At 36.3% G+C, this 13464-nt stretch overlaps 1 protein-coding gene across 3 annotated transcripts in view; it reads left to right on the plus strand.

The window, feature by feature from the left end:
* LOC115216343 (glucose-6-phosphate isomerase) overlaps nucleotides 1–13464 on the plus strand; it is an 82857-nt gene that overhangs the window by 22250 nt on the left and 47143 nt on the right. For 2 of the 3 annotated variants that reach the window (XM_029785586.2, XM_029785588.2), the window contains exon 2: nucleotides 12670–12760. In XM_029785586.2, coding sequence (XP_029641446.1) covers nucleotides 12670–12760 — 91 coding nt within the window. Of the gene's footprint in view, nucleotides 1–3816; nucleotides 3833–5474; nucleotides 5479–12669; nucleotides 12761–13464 lie in introns of those variants that run through there. The other variant, XM_036506816.1, reaches the window with a different exon arrangement.

A 13464-nucleotide genomic window follows, 5' to 3' on the forward strand; every position in this document is an offset into this window, starting at 1 on the left:
GACAGACAAAGAGATTAAGTTGATTACATCAACCCCAGTGTGTAACTGGTATTTATTTAATCGACCCCAAAAGGATGAAAGGCAAAGAGACCTTGGTTGAATATGAACTCAGAATGTAACAGCAGATGAAATAACTGCTAAGCATTTCATCCAGCCTGCTAATGATTCTGCTACCTCACCTGCCCTAATGTTCCAGCTGACAAAGTAATGATTCTGCCTGCAGCTCAAAAATCCAGCTTGCAAGTTTGACAAATGCCCCACTGGAAGAACAAGGGTGTCTGATAGCACATACGCCATAGCCATGGTCATCATTATTTGTCGAGATGTAGAGTTCGTATTTGGGGTTTCAGGGAATACAAATTCACATGTGGTCTCTGGTCACATGCATGCATGCATACTTTGGGATAATGTGATCTATAGCAGCATCTTGCTGTTGATTGTTGACCATTTCAGAAGATAGAGCAGATGTAACAAAGTATTTGATCTGCTGCTCTAACATTTATACTAATCCATCACTTATAAACCATCTTTAGAAGTGAATAAAGAAGCTTCTGTGGTCACTTGGCCAATTAAAAATAGCAGTCAAACTTTCTTCAGAAGGAATGATATAGCTGGCTGGAGAATAAGAATGCATCTTTTCAGATGAGCAGACAATCATCCTCAAAACTGTTCTGTAAGGGGATTTTTGATTTTTTTTCTCTTTACTTAAGGGAACAATAGGATGTTTACACATCACCAGATGTCCTCAGAGTTAAGGTTCTCAAATAAATAACTGTAGATTTATCTACATTATATGTTTTTGGTTTGGGTTGTGTTCTCCATAAATATATATAAATATATTTTTTTTTATGCACCCTTTTCAAGCCTAGCCAGGCTCATGGGCCTGGTTTCCCAGTTTCTGTGGCGTATGTGTTCCCCCCAGATGGATGGGACGCCAGTCCATTGCAGCGTTACTCAAGAAACAGGAAGAGAGTTAGAGAAAGTTGGGGGTGTAAGAGTACAACAGGAGTTGCCACCACCCACTGCTGGAGCCTCGTGGAGCTTTAGGTGTTTTCGGTCAATAAACACACACAACACCCGGTCTGGGAATCGAATCCGCGATCCTCCAACCGCGAGTCTGCTTCCCTAACCACTGGGCTATTGCGCCTCCACATAAATATATTTACTACCTAATTAAGTTTGTGTGCAGGCTTGACTGTGTGGTTAAGAAGTTTGCTTTGGGGTCACATGATTAAAGATTCAGTCCCACTCTGCAGATGCTAATGCCTGGTGTTCTGTACTATAGCTACAGGTTGACTAATATCTTGTGATTGAAATTGGTAGACTGTTATTGAAAAAGCATATTGTGTGTGTGTGTGTGTATAGATATATAGACAAATATATATATATATATAAACATATATATATATATATATATATATGTATGTATGTGTGTGTGTGTGTGTGTGTGTGTGTGTGTGTGTGTGTGTGTGTGTGTGTGTGTGTGTGTGTGTGTATGTATGTGTAAGCAAGTTCATATTTCCCTTCATTTTCATATGTATTTGCTGTATGTAAACAAAAGGCTCATTCAAATGGTGTTATCATTCGTTTCCATTTGTATGCATAACTCCATCTGAGCTGTTTGCTGTTTGAAAGCCTGGGAGGATTATTACCTTGCTTGGAAATAAGTGAGGGTTGGCATCAGGAAAGGCACCCACCCTTAAAACACTATCTCAATGTGGTCTCATGTGACCAATCCAAGTATAGAAAAGTAGACAATAAACTGATGATGATGATGATTGCAAATCAAGATGACCACCAGTGTTACATACTGATAACGCTGTTTTTATATATAGCAATTTAGATAACTATTTCTCTATTGAGCCAAAAAATAAGAGTGTATCTTCTCTGGTGACAACCATTTCAAAAGTACATTACTGACTACTTATAAGTTTTCTTAAGAAAACAATAGGCTGCATTCACATTGTTTGCAATCTCCACAACTAAAGCATTCAAGCAAATAGCTTTAGTAGACTTATCCACATTATACATTTGTTAGGTATTTGATTTATGCTGTGTTATGTCTGTTTGTTTCTTCCTTTCTCTGTCTCTCCCTTTCACTGTCTATTTATATGTGTGTATACACACACACACACACGTACTCACACACACATATATACATAGGTGCAGATTTGTCTGTATTGTAAAAAATTTGCTTCCCACATGGTTTTGGGTTCAGTCCCACTCTGTGGCACCTTGGGCAAGTGTCTTCTACTATAACCTTGGGCTGACTAAAGTCTTGTGAGTGAATTTAGTAGATGGAAACTGGAAGAAGCCCATCATATGTATATATGTGTGTATCTTTGTTGCTGTGCTTGTCCTCCACCACTGCTTGACAACTGCTGTTTGTTTGCTAATGTCCCTGTAACTTAGTGGTTCAGCAAAAGAGACTGATAGAATAAGTACCAGTCTTATTTCTTATTTCTTTATTGCCCACAAGGGACTAAACATAGAGGGGACAAACAAGGACAGACAAAAGGATTAAGTTGATTACATCGAACCTAGTGAGTAACTGGTACTTATTTCATCGACCCTGAAAGGATGAAAGGCAAAGTCGACCTCTGCGGAATTTGAACTCAGAATGTAACGGCAGATGAAATACCAATAAGCATTTCGCCAGGCGTGCTAACGTTTCTGCTAGCTCGCCGCTTTGTTTTACAAAATAAGTATTAATGTTGATTTGTTCGACAAAACCCTAGAAGTTGATGCCCCAGCATGGCCGCAGTTCAATGACTGAAATGATTAAAGGACAGAAGATATAATCATTATCATCATTGTCTTCATCATTGTCATCATCATCATCATTATCATCATTTAACATCTTGTATGAGTCAGACAGAATTTGTTATGGCAGATTTTTCTATGTAGGGATGCCCTTCCTATTGGCTACTCTATTTTCCTTGTCATTTGTTAGTTGTAAACTATGGCTCTGCTAATTATATCATTTGCTTACTGTCCACTATGAAAACATGTTCTGGCTTCTTGACCTGTTTTGGCATATTGCAAGATCTTTGTAAACAAAGGCATGTTTCAATGTTATTTCTTTCTAGTTCTTCACATAAGCAAGTTTGGGCTGTTTGTCTTTTGGTAGACTAGGAAATCATTATCTCAGTTGGAAACTGGTGGGGATTGTTGCCAGGAAGGGCATTTGGCCATATAAAGCATTGCTTTCATATACTCTCAAGTGATCCCTGCAAGCATGGAGAAATAGACATTAAAACAATATCGATGATATATAAATGATTGGCTTTAAAAACTGTGTCAAAACGGATGGTGGAGCTTGTTGAAGTCCTCTGGCTTGCTGGCTTCTGTCAAACCATCCAACCCATGCCAGCATGGAAAACAGACATTAAATAATGATATCTCTCCCCCCTGTCTATCTATCTGTCTGTCTGTCTGTCTAGGTAGATAGATAGATAGATTGATAGATTAGATAGATAGATAGATAGATTGATAGATTAGATAGATAGATAGATTAGATAGATTGATAGATTAGATAGATAGATAGATTAGGTAGATAGATAGATAGATTGATAGATTAGATAGATAGGTAGATAGATTAGATAGATAGATTAGATAGATAGATAGATTAGATAGATTAGATAGATAGACAGATAGATAGCTAGATAGAGATGTATGTATTTGTAAATTTAAAATTGTAGAATATATGTAAAAAAATGATGTGAAAATCAACAAATTATATTAAAAATGAAGAATGTAAATAAAAAATAATATATCACAGAATATATTTTTTAAAAAATGATATAAAAACTAGAATATATTTTTAAAAAATGTTGTAAAATGGGCGTTAACTAGAGAAAACTTGACATTAACCATAAACTTAATTCTGCTTAAAAACAGCTTAAAAATCTTTCGTGATATCACATTTGCAGGTAAGATGATAGCCTAATTCCACAAGAAGAAAACAAAATCTTGGCTGCTTAGGAAAGTATGTGTAAACTTTGATAACTGACATATCTTGCTTATGAATTTTCACTACTCACATGTAGCCAAATGATTGGCTTCTTCTCAAAAGCACTTTTGAAACTTGATATCTAGTGTTGTAACTTTTCATTTGTACAATGAAGTTAGTAGTTTGGGGGGAAACCATTTTGGAGTTATTTGGTTAATTGCTGTAACATTTTTCTGTTGCTGCATTGCATGGTTGCTGAGTTTTAACTTAGGTGGAGGACTGTGACATGTTTGCTGTCTTAAAATGCACTTTTCGCTTTGGCATACTTGCTGAAGAAAAGGTAGGAAGAAAAAAAGCAAAAAAACAAAAACAAAAATGCATTATAAAAAAAACCCCTAGTACTTTAAATTATGAAGACATGCAAATCTGTTGGATGCTAGCAGTGTCTGTTATATTATTACTCATGTCTGCGTGAACTCATCATCATCATTGTCTTATGTCTGTTTTTTACCATGCTGGCATGGTTTTAGATGTTTATGTAAGAAATTGTTTTTTATGGCTGGGTGTCCTTCTGTTGCCAACACCCATGAAAGAAAGAAAAATGAGGAAAAAAAAAATACAAAACAAAAAGGAAACAACCTATTAAAACTAAATTTCAGAGAGTTTTTGTGGAGTAATTAGCAGATAATCATAGATAATTTACATTTTTCAGGAACACAAATTGTGATGACTTAGTAATCAAAACTTGTTTTCAAAATTTTGTAAAGACTATTGCCAAATCTTGGCATCAAAAACTTGTCCTAATTTTGTTCCATTTTTCTCCTATTCTTGAAGACTTGTCCTAATTTTGTCTTGAAACATGCAAACAAGTATAACTGTGTGGTTTAGATGTTTGTTTTGCAACCACATAGTTTCAGGTTCAGTCCCACTGCATGGCAACTTGGGCAAATGTCTCCTGCTATAGCCTCAGGCTGACTAATGCCTTTTAAGTGAATTTGGTGAATGGAAACTGTGTGGAAGCCCATCATGTGTGTGTGTGTTTGCACATGTGTATGTGTGCATGTGTGTGTGCATGTGTATGTGTGTGTGTGTGTATGTGTGTGTGTTTCTGTGTTTGTCACTCACCCCATTGACAACTGGTGTTTACATCCTTGTAACTTAGTGGTTTGGCAAAAGAGAATGATAGAATATGTATCAGACTTAAAAAAAGAGAGCATAAGTACTGAGATTGATTTGTTCCCCTAAAACCTTTCAAGATGGTGCTCCAGCATGGCCACAGTTCAACGTCTGAAACAAGTAAAAGATAAAAAAACACATAGACCCAGTATGTTTATCATGGATAACACTCTTCTGGGGGTTAAAACTTAGAAAAAATGTACTTTGTCCTCAAGGGTGAATGATAATTTTTCAAGATTTATTTTAGGAAGGAAATAGTGTCATCGATGCTAGAAAATGTGGTAATTAAAAATTTTATAAAACAAGAAAGGTCCTTTTCAAAATGCCAAAACTCTTCTTATGACAGACAGGTTTATCTTATTTTACAAATTTGTTAGTGTCAACCATCATTAGTTTATTCTGTACTCTAACATCCTTTAGCTCTAATATTAACGAAGAATGAAATGTGGCATGCTGGCGGAATTGTTAGCACATGCCACAAAATGTTTAGTGGCATGTCATCCATCTTTATGTTCTGAGTTCAAATTCTGGTGGGGTTGACTTTGCTTTTTATATTTTCGAGATGATAAAATAGGTACCAGCTTGACACTGGGGTTGATGTAATCGATTTATACCCTCCCCCGAAAATTACCGGCATTGTGCCAAAATTTAAGGCCAGTATTAACAGGGAATGACATATTTAATTGTTTTTTTTTTTTAATTTGCTCTTGTTGTATTCAAACCAATTAGCAGAGTCATTTGAGCATCAAATGAAATGTGCCTTGTGATAATTTTTTCCAGGGTATGAGACATTTTGGTGCTGCCTATTTTGCACTTCTGAGTTTAAGCTAATTTATTTCACATCAGATGTTTTATCATTTCTCTTGTTTCAATGTCGCCCCTCTCTTTCTCTCTATCTCTCTTTCTCTCTCTCTCTCTCTCTCTCTCTCAGTGATTGCAAGCACATTTTCTTTTATGTGTCTGAAGAGAGGGAAACTGTTTGTATCAGTTGTGTTCAATTAATAAATTGTAATGCTTCTCTTTTCCCTTTCTTTGTCTCTTACATCCTCTATATATGTATGTATACATTTCTGCGTGTATGTGTATGGTATGTCTGCATTACGTTGTGAGTTCAAATTCCGCCGAGGTCGACTTTGCCTTTCATCCTTTCGGGGTCGATAAATTAAGAACCAGTTACGCACTGGGGTCGATGTAATCGACTTAATACCTATGTCTGTCCTTGTTTGTCCCCTCTGTGTTTAGCCCCTTGTGGGTAATAAAGAAATAGGTATATATATATATATATATATATATATAATATATATATATATATATATATGATATAAGTGGGATCAGCCATCTGAGTTACTGTTTATACCTCGCTCAGAGATTTATTATTGTTATATATATATGTTTATATGTAAAAGAGAAAAAAATTTTTTTCCAATGTATAGACTGCTTTTAGAAGTGCTCAAAATATTTGAACTTGAGATGAATATAGAAATGAGAATAAAGTTAGGGGTGAGGAGGGCTGGCATTGACCAAGTTCACATGATGTTTTTTATGTGCCAGTGTCATGGGGAGCCAGTCAGGCAGCACTGGCAATGACCCATGCATGAATGGTGCTTATTGCATGCCAACACATAAATATATATACATTAAAAATATATTGAAAATATAAATACATATATAGATTGATTTACAGAATAAAAACGATGACATAGAACTAGATAGAGTTAACAGTCCAGCAAAAGGTAAAACATAAAAAGGTTTGAGTATTGATAATCCAATGGCCATTTCTGGGTGTCCAGTTATCTTGTCAAAGAAAGGATATTTATATCCATCACTGAACACTGCCTCCTTCTATGGTATCGTTTTTGTTCTGTAGGTTGATCTATGTATGTATTTATATTTTCAATATATTCTTAATGTATTTATATATTTATGTATTTATATATTTTTAATGAGTTGATAAATCTATTTATTATTATTATTATTATTATTATTATATTTGTATATCTATATAGTTTTAATATTTTTGAGATATTAAATATATTTTTTAAAATTTATGCATATTGGGTCTATGGTTAGATATATGTATTATTATATGTGAATTGATTTACCTAACTTGATTCTCATTTATATATATATATCTATATCTATATATTGATATATATGTATGTATATATATCATGGGACTTCACTCTGTTTGCATATTAGTCATAGGTCAATGATTCACTTTGTTTCAAGATGATCTGAGTACATGGTATTGATAAGCCACAATAATGATGAAATATCGATATCTACCAATCTTGGTGATTCCAAAGTGAGTTGTCTCACCTGGTCTGTAACATTCAGGTGTTCTTTAACACTCAACAGTGTTTGAGGATGTTTCCTTGGATGCTATCTCACAGTAAATTTTGGTATATAAACAAAATGCATGCTCTAAAAAAATTAAGGGCTTGATGGATCTCAATTATTGGGACTGCCTTAAAGCATTGAAACTCTATTCTTTTCAGTGTTACTGTGAGCAATACATCATTCGCATGAAGTAGAGAATATACCACCAACATTACCCAACATAAGTTTCAGAATTTATCCAAGGCTAAAACCATGGGACCATATGTCCCCTACCCAATTCAGGATCACAACACATAAATACACTGCAATACATTTTCTTTTCCTCAACAGGCCCTGCCCTATTTAACATTGTCCCAAAACAGATCAAAGATGAAAAGGATCCTATCATCTTTAAAAAGAATCTGGACAAATTTCTTCAAAGAATACCAGATAAGTTCCCTATACCTAAATACAACCCACTCAACAAGAACTCCTTACTCAATGAACCATGATACCACAAAACTTGACTTAAAAAGGATTTAACTAATCCTACCAGGTGGTGCTATTAAGTTAGACATGGCCCGGACCAATCTTTGATTGAAACATACCTAAGTTATATATATACATACATACATAAAATAGTGTACATTTAAACACAAGAGAAACTACCTTTAACAGGTAATTTTACATGCTAGAAGAAGCAGTCAAAACGACCAAAACCACATTTAAGAGCGATTTCGAAGGGAATGAAAATTAAAAACTTTTACCTTATCTTTTTATGGTCATACCTAGGTTTCGAATTCTTTTAGCAAATAAAATAATTTGCTAGGTGAAATTCTCATCAGTAACTGCACCATAACATATATATATATATATATATATATATATATATATATATATATAATATATATATACAATAATATGTTACATTACTCGATAGTCAAGATAAAACTCTGAGTTTCAGATGCCGAAGTGGAAATCCACAACACCATCTCTTCAGTTATCTGGCTATAACCGAAGAGATGGTGTTGTGGATTTCCACTTCGGCATTTGAAACTCAGAGTTTTATCTTGACTATCGAGTAATGTAACACATTATTGTATACATAAATTTCCTCTATTTACATAATATTGAGGTCTCTTTCTTTCTTTTGTTATCTTACCGTTTTACCAATATATATATATATATATATATATATATATATATATATTTATTTATTAGCATTGAAATTAAATGTGAAGGATTTTGGTTGGAACCAACTACTTAGTAGATACCTTTCATTCTAGACCAGAGATAAGAGCTTTTATCAGGAGTTAAACTGTTCATGTTAATTTTTTTTCGTTCTGTTTCTCTTGGTTATTAGCAAACTAAGCTGCATATTAATAAAGTATGTAGCAAGTAAGTAGTAATGCAAGGGTTTGTTAAAATACGTAGCAATTTAAGCCAATGAAAGAGCCTCAGTTTGGTTGGTCTACTTGCTGTGAATAACCATATCTGCCATCAAATAACACTCTGACATCTCAAAAAAGATAAAACACATTGGATGAAGCAGCTCTTATATATCTGTTTCTTTATTGCCCACGATGGGCTAAACACAGAGGGGACAAACAAGGACAGACAAACGGATTAAGTCGATTACATCGACCCCAGTGCGTATCTGGTACTTAATTTATCAACCCCGAAAGGATGAAAGGCAAAGTCGACCTCGGCGGAATTTGAACTCAGAACGTGGCGGCAGACGAAATACCGGTGAGCATTTCGCCCAGCGTGCTAACGTTTCTGCCAGCTTGCCGCCATATATCATCATCATCATGATGCTCATCATCGTCATCATCATTTAAGATGAACTTCTCCATGCTCATATGGAATTTGTTGAGGTGGATTTTCTAGCGCCAGGTGCCCTTCCTGTTGCTAGCCCTCACTTGCTTCTAAAGACGGTAATGTCCCCCCCACCCCATGCCACACATATTTTCATAGAAGAAGAGTGGAAATGAAGGGTACCTTTTGTATGACAGTGACACTCATTTATAACTATTGTATGATGTCAAGGCAGAGAGACACATACATACACCTCACCACACACACACATATATATGACGGGCTTCTTTTAGTTTCTCCCTACCACATCCACTCACAAGGCTTTGGTTGGCCTACAACTATATTAGAACATATCCAAGGTGCCCCACAGTGGAACTGAATACAAAGCCTTGTGCTTAGGAAGCAACCTTTTTACCACACAGTCACACCTGCACCTAGCCATGCTTGTCCCTTACTAACCATATGGTTCCGGGTTCAGTCCCACTGCATGGCACCTATGGCAAGTGTTTTCTACTATAACCTTTGGCTAACCAAAGCCCTGTGAGTGGATTTGGTAGACAGAAACTGAAAGAAGCTCATTGTGTAAACCTGACTAGACTATTTTATGCGCAACTCCATTGTCTCCCGAGACAAAAAGAATGCCAACAATATATATACATGTATGTGTTTGTGTGTATGTGTTTGTACCCCACCATTGCTTGACAACTGATGTTGCTGCAGCATGGCCACTGTCAAATAACGGAAACAAGTAAAAGAATATATATGTATATATATGTATATATGCTAATCTCCAAGAGAAACAGGAAATGAAAATGCCTGAGCAGCTTAATATTAACACCTGATAAAAGCTTTTATCTCTAGTCTAGTTGGTTCCAGCTTGAAGGTTTCACGTTTGATTTCACTATAAATATATCTGTGTGTGTGTGTGTGTGTGTGAAGACATGTCTTAATGGTTGGGTGTTGTACTCACAATCACTAGATTGAGGGCTCGATTCCCAGACTAGGTGGTGCATTGTGTTCTTGAGAGCAAAACATTTAATTTCTCATTGCTCTAGTCCACTCAGCTGTTAATGGGTAACGCTGCAACTAGCTTTCCAGCCAGGTGGAAATTTGGTCTGTTCACCTAGCCAGCAGAGTGGCATCATTTGAAAGCCAAACCAATGCGAAGCGCATTGTGATTAGTGATGTATAACATCTGATAGTTTGTTTGATACCATGGTACCGTGATATATAGATATACATATATATCATCATCATCATCATCATCATTTAACATCCGCTTTCCATGCTGGCATGGTTTGGACAGTTTGACTGAGGGCTGGCAAGCCAGGAAGCTGCACCCGGTTCCAATCTGATCTGGCAAGGATTCTATAGCTGGATGCCCTTCCTAACATCAACCACTCCAAGTGTGTAGTGGATGCTTTTTTTTATGCCACTGGCATGAGGGCCAGTTGGGCAACAGTGGTATTGACCACATTCGAATGATGCTTTTTATGTGTCACCGGTATGGGAGCCAGTCAGGCGGCACTGGCATTGACCATGAGCATAAGAGGCCAAAAGAATGATATTTACCAGGCTTAAGAAAAATAAGTCTGGGGTGGGGTGACTAAACATTTTTCAAAGTGGTGCTCCAGCATGGCTGCACTCTAATGACTGAAACAAGTATAAGATAAATTTCATGCACACACACTAATTGAGCTAGGCGAAGCTATGTAAGTTAAGAAGCTTGAAGTTAATTTTACTTTACATGAAGTATGTCAGTGAAGTATTTCAGTTGATGTAATTGGTTCATTGCAAATGCATAGCCTTGTGCCTATGTTAAAAATGCTTAATGGCATTTTAATGTTCTAATTTCAAATTTGCCTTTCCTCCCTCTAGAATCGATAAAATAAAGTACCACTCTTGTACTAAATTTGATGGAATTGATTGGCACCCCACCTCACCCTGCTTTCCTTGAAATTACAGGCTTTGTACCAAAATTTGTGACCCATATTATTATTTTCATCATCATCATCATCATCATCATAATTAATACTGTTACATCACCCAAGACTGAATTTTGGCTTTTGTTTATACCATACTCCTTGCAGTATTTGCAGATATCTGAATGTTGCTATGGTAACTGAAATAATCCTACTGAAACACATTAAGCTTTGAAAAGCCATTCCCTTACAAAAAAAAAAAAATCCTTTTTACTATAATAGTCGCTCTTAGCCTATTGTATCTACTTCATAGATGGGTGGTTGATATAAGGAAATGTATTTAGCTTTTTGAAATTTGCTTTAACTCTTCATGTCAGCTGCTGAACTTATAAAATCATTCAGCTCAGATTATATATAATAATTGCTACATTGTACTAAAGAGTATTTCTATAGATTTATTAACCAACACTGTGTTGTGATGAATGTACACAATATGTCTATACAATATGACCAAGGACAGAAAAAGACACATGATAATGTTTAAATAAAAGTGAAAAATTTAACTGCTTGATATTGTGTAGACCTCCTTGAGTGGCCGCAACTGAGATGTGTTTCATCATGGTGTGCTAGCAAGCTCTGCACTTCCTATATTATAGTTGTGATACCAGTGCCGGTGGCACGTAGAAGAACCATCCGAACGTGGCTGTTGCCAGTGCCGCCCCGGCTGGCCTCCATGCCAGTGGCACGTAAAAAGCACCAACCGATTGTGGCCGTTGCCAGCCTCGCCTGGCATGTAAAAAGCACCCACTACACTCACGGAGTGGTTGGCGTTAGGAAGGGCATCCAGCTGTAGAAACACTGCCAGATCAGACAGGAGCCTGGTGCAGCCTCCTGGCTTCCCAGACCCCGGTCGAACCGTCCAACCCATGCTAGCATGAAAAACAGACATTAAACGATGATGATGATGATGATGATGATGAGGCCTACAATTTCATGTTCTGTGTCTCTGCCAGTGACATCAAGTGTAGTTTGTCCCCTATTAGGGAACTGAAGTCTCTGAGATATAATATATATTGTTCAGCATCACAACAGTATGGTAATGGCCTGCAAAACCTACCCTGCATTGATCATCAGTAGTGGAGATGGAAAGTCTCCTCTTTGGCCTTGTGCTCACAACTCAAAGCAATAAATGTCTTCGAGTACTTTGGATCCTATGTTGCTGACAGTAAGAAAGACTACCTAACATTCAAGGGAGAAGCCTGGAGTTCCTGTAACAAGCTTCCTAACATCTGATAATTTCAAAGTCAGCCAGGTGGGCCTTCTTCAGAGTACGTGTAGAAAGCATTGAACAAAAACAAAGTTACCGACTACACATTTTTCTCATGTATTTTCACAAATATTTCTTTCCAGTTTTTAGTTATCAATTATGTGTTCCTCAGTTTCTGAGATTACTGACGAAAATATGTTTTCTATTTGTTTTAGTGTTTCTTTGGAGGACTCCAACGGCAACTTGTTGTTGGACTATTCCAAGAATCTCATCAATGACACTGTTATCGAGAAACTGATTGAGCTGGTATGTTGGCTTTCTTTCTTTCTTTCTTTCTTCCCTCCTTTCTTCCCCCTCCTCTCTCTTTCTTTCTTTCCTTCTTTCTTTCCTTCTTTCCTTCTTTCTTTCCTTCTTTCTTTCCTTCTCTCTTTCCTTCTCTCTTTCCTTCTCTCTTTCTTTTCTCTCTCTTTCTCTCCTTCCTCCCTTCCTTCCTTCCTTCCCCCTCCCCTCTCTCTCTTTCTTTCTTTCTCTCTTTCTCTCCTTCCTTCCTTCCTTTCTCTCTCTCTCTCTCTCTTTCTTTTTTTCTTTAAATGTAAAGTGATTTTAGTATTGTTCATCATGATATTTTACGTCTGTATTTCTATACCAGCATGGGTTAGATGGGGCTCTTATGCTAAAACATTTTGCTACCTGGTTGTTGATCTTCATAGTCTCATACATACAACAACAAAGAAAGCTGTTAATCTTTGACATTATTTTTAACTCCAGCATGGTTAATTTTTGTTTTTCAAACCTTCTTGACATTGGTTGATATTTGACATATTTCAAGGTGAACTATCTTATATATGAAAAGCAACAAAACTTTCCCAGGAAATCAGCCCACATCTTATAAACACAGGGGTTTCAGGTTACTGCTAAATGTATAAGTATCTGTAAGATAATGATGTATATTGCTGAATGTATAAAGTCAACTAAATTCCTTTCTAAAAAATTTAATCTTATGTGTAGTT

The sequence above is a fragment of the Octopus sinensis genome, linkage group LG10, assembly GCF_006345805.1.
Source record: "Octopus sinensis linkage group LG10, ASM634580v1, whole genome shotgun sequence".
NCBI lineage: Eukaryota > Metazoa > Mollusca > Cephalopoda > Octopoda > Octopodidae > Octopus > Octopus sinensis.